At 33.6% G+C, this 7,264-nt stretch overlaps 1 protein-coding gene across 1 annotated transcript in view; it reads left to right on the forward strand.

Annotated features, from left to right (window-relative positions):
- Positions 1–6,346, forward strand: part of CNPY1 (canopy FGF signaling regulator 1) — an 83,878-nt gene extending 77,532 nt beyond the window's left edge. The window contains exons 4-6 of the mRNA XM_018553986.1: positions 1,946–2,152; positions 2,890–2,986; positions 6,312–6,346. Of these exons, the coding sequence (XP_018409488.1) occupies positions 1,946–2,152; positions 2,890–2,986; positions 6,312–6,346 (339 nt within the window). The remainder of the gene's footprint in view (positions 1–1,945; positions 2,153–2,889; positions 2,987–6,311) is intronic.
- Positions 6,347–7,264: the final 918 nt, after the last annotated feature.

Below are 7,264 nucleotides of genomic sequence, written 5' to 3' on the forward strand. Positions count from 1 at the left end.
TCGAAAGTTTATGCTTTCATTTTTTGTATCTCCAAAGAGCAGAGAAAACCAAGTGCTTTCCTTTACAGCCTCGTAGACAATACCCACTAGGCATTAAACAGTAGAGGTGTAATTTAGGGGAAGGGAGGGATTTTCTGAGGGTCTGTTCATCTTCGTTTTAGAAAGACCATAAGCCAAAAACGAACATCAAAGTTATCATAGAACTCACCTAAGTTATGCTGTCTGTGTGGTCGGCCTTGGGCAGTGTGACCTAACTTGCAGTGGGCAATGTTCTTTAATTTGTATATTGTGATATGAGTTTGGAAGCAAAGGTTTGTGTGCTGTTGCTGTCACTCACAGTAACAATGCCGCATTCTCAGATGACTGATGCAGCTGTGGGTGGTGCCAGTTTTAGCCTCTGCAATGGGTGCCAGCAGAGCTCAGACAGACCCCGTCTGCATATGTTTTTCAATGGATTTAAGTTTCATCAGCTGTCCAAGCATTACATTTAGGTGTTAAAAATGCCTTTTTTTCAGCTATGTATAATTGTGTGGATAAATAGCATGGGTTGAAAATGATAGTGGCACACATCAAACTTGCCCAAGCTAATTTCTGCTTTAAATGCAGCCATTTATTGCTGCTTGTTTGATGTGTGGCCGGGTCCTTGCATTTGGCCTTTTTATTTGCCAGTTTCATTAAATGTTAAAGTGTGCACAACTAAGCCTAGAAAGGGTAAAAACAAACAAATCTAGATTGTGTCCACCTTGCAGTCTGGCATTTACCAACATTACTGAAAGTTTAATAAGTGTATTGTAGCACCATAAAATGTTTCTGCACAATGCATTCTGACATATTATTACCAGTGAAATAGTTTTTTTTTTCTATATTTTTTGCAACAGCAAATTATATTAAATTTGTCACAGCTTCGATTTTTGTTCTGTGATTAAAAAAAAAAATCCAACTGTGAATTCAATGCAATGCGCCTTACAAACAATATAGTTTTCCTTTGTCTTTTTTTTTACTTAGCTCAGAAACAAATGTCACATCCAGAAGGCTGAATTTTAAATGGAGCATGAATGAAACAATAAAAGCTAGCCACAAATTTTAATTCTCCAGCCTGTATTTATTTGATTTGTGTCCAGATGGTGGTGAAGCAAGGAAACCCTTTGTGTAAATGAAGCACACATGTGAAAGTGCCTCTATAATGTAGTCATTGAGACCGGAAGGGTTCATACTGTGTCTGAAAGGAGACAATAGAGACTGGATATATCAACATTGCAGAAATCTAGTTCATTTGTGATTCGACCCCTTTGACTGTGGTTGTCATGAAAACTTCCTACTTTGATCAGCAGAGGGTGGAGAGAAAGCCTCCGAAAGGCCCAAAGATGCATCAGTATTGTTTACTGTGCACTTGGCTTCACTTCACACCCCCAATCCGGAAGAAGCAACAGAGATAGGACCATTTTGCACCTTGACCTGTCTAGACTGGGGAGTGGGCTTTTTGTGCTGGTTACCAAGAATACTGGGTGCTCTTTGACCCTTTGAGTATTTGCTGTTGAGGCACTCACTAAGTATGTAGGTAGTGTGTAAAAGCTTCTTGAATTCTTGCTTAATTCAGGAGGAAAGCGAACGAGACAAAGACATGGACCAGCTGTTATGAAATAAAGCTGAAACAGTAGAACCTGGGAGAAGTTACATTTTGTAAGCTATTATTTTCTACACAAAGCCCCTGGGAAGCATTAAAACAGCTGCATTGGAGATGGCGTACAACAACTATTATAAGCAAAGGGCTTTCTACAACTCATAGTCATAGAAGAAGTATGGAAACTATGTAACTATTTATATCTTCTAAGTAATATAATGACAGTTATTGCCATTTTGAAGGGTATATATTTTAAGGGTTTTTTTCTTGAGATAATGTTTGTAAGTGTGCTTTAATTTTATGCAGTACAATTCTGATTTTAAGGTTGCCCTAGTGAAATCTGAAGTATACCTAACAGAAGTTTTGGAAAGTATATGTGAAAAAATGGATGAATATAGCCTATATTATGACCCTAAAACTAAGGAAAAGTCATTCAAAAGGTTTGCACCCAGAGGGAATGAAGACTTTCCTTCAGTAGATTTCAACAATTTCCAATTCAATCCTGGAGATGACAGTCCTTTAAAGTTTGCCGTAAGTTGTTCAGCCTGTTTCTTTTTATTGTTTTCATTTTCTTTTTAACACCATAATCCATAAGACATGCTAATATGTATTTTAAAGTGTATGAGTGCTTTTCAGCAGTGTACCAGCATATACAACTGTATGAAATATAGCATTTTAGCATTTAGTTTTGTTTTTTACACTTTGTCAGCATTTTGCTTCACCTTTTAATTAACAAAAATCAACAGCCACTCTAAGTTTTAATATCAGTTGTCAATTGTATTATTTATTTGGCAATATTGTATATGTATAACAATTATTTTCAAAATACATTTAAATATTAATTTGGTACATATTTTTCCACAAATAAAAATTTTATTAATTAATGAATGTATTTATTTAGTGTCTTGTAGTAGTGTTCAATATTTTTAGACTGTTGTTTCACTACCTTACACTTTGCATTTGTTAAAATTATTTTTTCTATTAAAATAAGAAAAATGAAACTTGTTTTTCAAAATTGTTGGTATTGCTTAATCAGAAAATAAATTGCAGCTATTTAATCTTTTTTCATATTTATATATTATATTTAATCCCAATAATTTTCTGTATTATATATATGTAGTTATAGTCTTGTATATTCATTCAGTATATTGGCATTTCTGGATATAAAATAAAATTGTAGATTGTAAAAGACTCCAATATCTGATTAATGTAATATAGTAGTTGGTGTTATTTTGTGTTGACTACACACGGTATCTAATTTCTTGCAGTGTGAACGTGTGGTAGAGGAGAATGATGAAGAAATACTTTCACTTGTTACCCAGGAGGCTTCCAATTTCGCTTACAAGCTGTGCACTGAGATAGCAGGTACTGTTTATGATATCGCTATTACTGCGGAATATTTTTCAATACTATGCCAGCTCTGTTAGTTGTAAAGATTGGGCCATCTATGTGTTCCAGCAGACTGAAATCCCTCCCCTTCGCTGAAATGCTTAAAATTATATTACTTGTTTACTATTGTAACACTCAATTGCTGTAGCGTGATGCTAATCATTATGGCTTGCATGTGTTTTTTTTTTCTTCTGTTTGAAATAGCATCACAGTTCATTGTCAGAACTGCTTTTTCAGTCATTGGGAAACCTCTGAAATCGTAGGCCTTATCCTTTACCGATATTATTTTTTATTGCTTGTTTAGTTGTGAAACGTCAAGTTGACATTTATTCTATAGCCATTCTGGTGGATCTTTAGACATTTACTGGTTATCTCTAATGGAAACTGTTTTTATCCAGTTTAAAAGAAAAGTATTTTTTTTAAATAACGATCACAATCCATTCAGTAAATAGTGATGCCGATGTGAAGAACTTCCACCATTTGCCTTTTTCTTGGTTTATTTATTGTGGAATAGATGCCAGCCATAACAGCTTTCTGTCCTTTCACCCTGGGTGATTCACATTTTAAATAAGTGGCATAGCTTAAAATATTAATGATCTAAAAAAATAACAGAACGTATTGCACTCTAGACGATTTGGTCTTTTTGTAACGAATAACAAGCACACTTTTATATTGTTCAGCAGTCAGGCAGTGTAGTTTGCTTCACCACATAGAGCCAGTCTGTTTTAAGGGGGGGGGATGCATTATGTATCCAAGATAAAATATTGATTTTAGAACCAATGACATCTTAAAATGAAGGCTTGAGATCTTGGTATGTAAAAGAAAAAACCCTGAGGTTTTAAATAAATATTTAATCCTAACAGTATGTGCTTATAGATCTCCTCTCATGCAGCCCAAGTTGTAAATGAAGTTGATAGTAGTTTTGACATTTTTCTATACAGTATTCCATCTATGGAACCATGCAGGTAAACTCACAGATTTTCAAATACTTGCTTTTGAATAGCACATCACAGAAGCACAAAGCTTATTCAGAAGTTTGAAAAAAAAATGATACGTGTTAATCGATAGATGTTTATCACTTATAATCTTTTTCTCCAAGTAAGATATCACAGTTTATTCAATATCTGTCTAATTTTCAGGTATGTTTAAGAATCCTCCTCTAACCACAATGCTTAACTTTCGATTTAATTATTTTTTTTTATGCCTGCACAGTGTAGGCCGAAAAGCCTGAGCTAGATTTAAACAATGAATTCTTGTCTTTATCTTAACATTTTCTTTGTTTTCGGTTTAGCTTCCCCACAGGTAATTATTTTAAGTAATATTTATTAATTACCAAGTTGTTATTATTAATTGAGTTTAACAAAAAGATTGTGTTTGAATGTTATTTTTTTACACCGCTTAAGGAATACATTTTGTATTTCGGCCGAGGCATATAAGGATGACTCCAAAGGTAGCTGTTTACGCCAGTATAAAATATATCCGTATGGTGTTAGTAGGTTATTGGTGTTAAATAAAAGACACAAAACAAAAATAAGCACAGTAGCCTTTATTGAACAGTGTACAGTGTGTGGAAAAGTGGATTTGAAACAAATAATTCTCCTTGAAAATGTAATTTCAACTGAATAAGTATCGAGTTGCATTTTTGTTGTTGTTATTATCATATGGCTTCTCCTAATTAAACTGTACAAAAATGTATTGCTAGCCTTGCTTATAGCCTTATTATTTGTGATTGGTTCCCACATGTATTAAGGCTGTTTTAAAATAATAATTATAATAATTTTAGTATATATTTTACCATTTGATAAAATTATATAAATAGGATATACCATGTACTTGCATATTTTCACATATGAACTAGAAATAGTTGTCCTTTTTATTACTCTGTCCTAAAAATAATGATACATTACTGTAGAAGCCCCCCTGCCATCTGGGCAACACAACAATTGGTGTAGTGTACACTTTGCATCTACAGTCCTGGGAAACCTCTGGCCTTCCAAATGTTGTTGAACTACAGGTCCCTACTTGCCTCTTTAGGACTATGGTGAGTCTGAACGTCAGCAGGTTACCACTGCTTGCTGGACATATTAGAGAGTTAATAAACATTGTGGGGTGCTTACTTCTTTTGGTAACTTCACAAGCTTGTTGAGGCCACAGGATTCACATCACATAGCTTTCACTTACTTAAATATATATATTTTTTTAAACTCTAGCAAGAACACATTATGTTAGGTAATATTTTGTATTTAGCACACATTGAGATGCAGAGATTGTAATTAGTTTTTTTTTGTACTCACCGAGATCACTGCACGTATAATTCAATGCTTATGTTTTTAGAACCTTGCAGTTTGTCACCTCCTGTTAAAAGTGTTTCTCTTTCCTATGTAAAAGAAAACTTTAATCTAAACCTGATTGGCCCAAGATGATATCTTGAAAATTAATTTTCTAGCCGCGAAATGTTAAACAACATAAAATGAGTATACACTCAAAATGTATGTAAACTAATGTAATAAAATTGCTCATTCAAAACCAATTAAAACACAGTGAGTAGTTTAATAGTAGCCTATTTGAAAAAGCAAATCTTTACTTGTACTCCTTGCTGCATAGTTGGACTGATGACTGAGTTGTACCATGTTAACATTACAGGAGCGTTTGTTCTATGGGAAGGTGTGGTCTTACAATTTGGGTACAATGTGAGGAACAGAACACAAGATACACAAATGCTTATTATGTATGGTGGGCCAGATAAAAAATGATAATCCATCGTGATCAGTGGACCTGTCACACAGCTCGATGAAAGAAGAGTATGGGAAGGCTAATATTGGGCACTATTTTCTAGTAATCAGCACAAGACTGTTATATCTACAGCTCTAATCCAAATATATGTTGCAAGCAATCTACTGAGGACCGTTACATATGACATGTCACATTTTAAAATAAAGCTTTGGACTGGAGAGAACTCATTTAGTGGTGCTTTATAAAAAGATCTTAGATCTTGGCAAGAAAATTAGATGGCATTTTCTCTTACAGTACATTTCATTGTATTATTTATAATTCTGCTTTTGCTGTCATCATTATTCATTATAAAGCAGAAAACTTTCACTTGGCAATTCTACTTGACCTGAAAATTGCAGTTCACAGAATGTCCTTTGATCCTATATTACCTTATCAAATAATTATTTATTTCAATACAGTGATGAAAGTAGGGTAGTAACTTACTAAATTCTGTTTACGTAGCTATGACTACTTAAAGCCATATGATATGTTGTGTTTCTTGTAATTTGAGCTGTGTCTGTTTTTACAGGTTTTTGCAAAGATATACCACACACTGAACTATAGAATTCCATATTTCAAAGTATCTCCATCACTGTAAAGGATTTTGGTTTCTTTCTTCAATGATGGTTGGTCATCCTTCGACATTGGAAACTTACCAAAGATTATTCGCTACTGGAAAAAAAATTGTACTAGTGTATAAGCTGTCGTAATAATAATAGTTGTATTATTTTTTCTATGCCAGTAAAAAGCTTATTTTTAAACACACTTACTAATAAACTATATTTGAAATAAGTGCAGAATGATATTTATGTGATACATAATGACAAGGCAATATGAATGGTGATGTTTACTGCTTGAACACTGATATCCATTACACCAGTATCCACCATTTAAATCAGGCAGTTGGGTGGTCCCTGGATGCTCCTGATTCTAAGGTAATAGCTGTATTTGAGCTTTAAATTCACTTATATTTTTATGGATGTTTCAAACTGAAAAAATATTACTCTTAAAATGGAACTTGTTTTCCCTTTACCATAAAATGTATTGATATCTTATTTCAGTTTATTCCTGTAGGACCTGTCTTTTATGGGGTTTTTGATAGCAATGTAGGCATATTTGTATTTTACAGTAACAGTAACCTTGTTTGACCTTAATGCATATCTTCACCTCTCAAACTGCTGGCATTATCCTTAACAAGAGCTCAGTATAAGTGAGTATACAGTGCCCATTTTTTATCATATTAGCCCGATTACAGAATGTAGTTTCAAGTAGGAAGAAAAATTGTCATATTTTAAGAGATGATCACCTATAATGATCTCCCCACATTTATGGATCTATATGATCTCTTTATTCTTGAATATTACTTGTTTTATTCTCTCTCAGTACTAGTACTTTTTTTTTTATTGCAGTGAAACAGATGTAGGTTTTTTTTGCCATACAATATACTTGGCACCACTTGCCATTCTTTCCAATTAACATACC

The sequence above is a fragment of the Nanorana parkeri genome, unplaced genomic scaffold, assembly GCF_000935625.1.
Source record: "Nanorana parkeri isolate BGI_ZX_2015 unplaced genomic scaffold, ASM93562v1 scaffold137, whole genome shotgun sequence".
NCBI classification, from domain to species: domain Eukaryota; kingdom Metazoa; phylum Chordata; class Amphibia; order Anura; family Dicroglossidae; genus Nanorana; species Nanorana parkeri.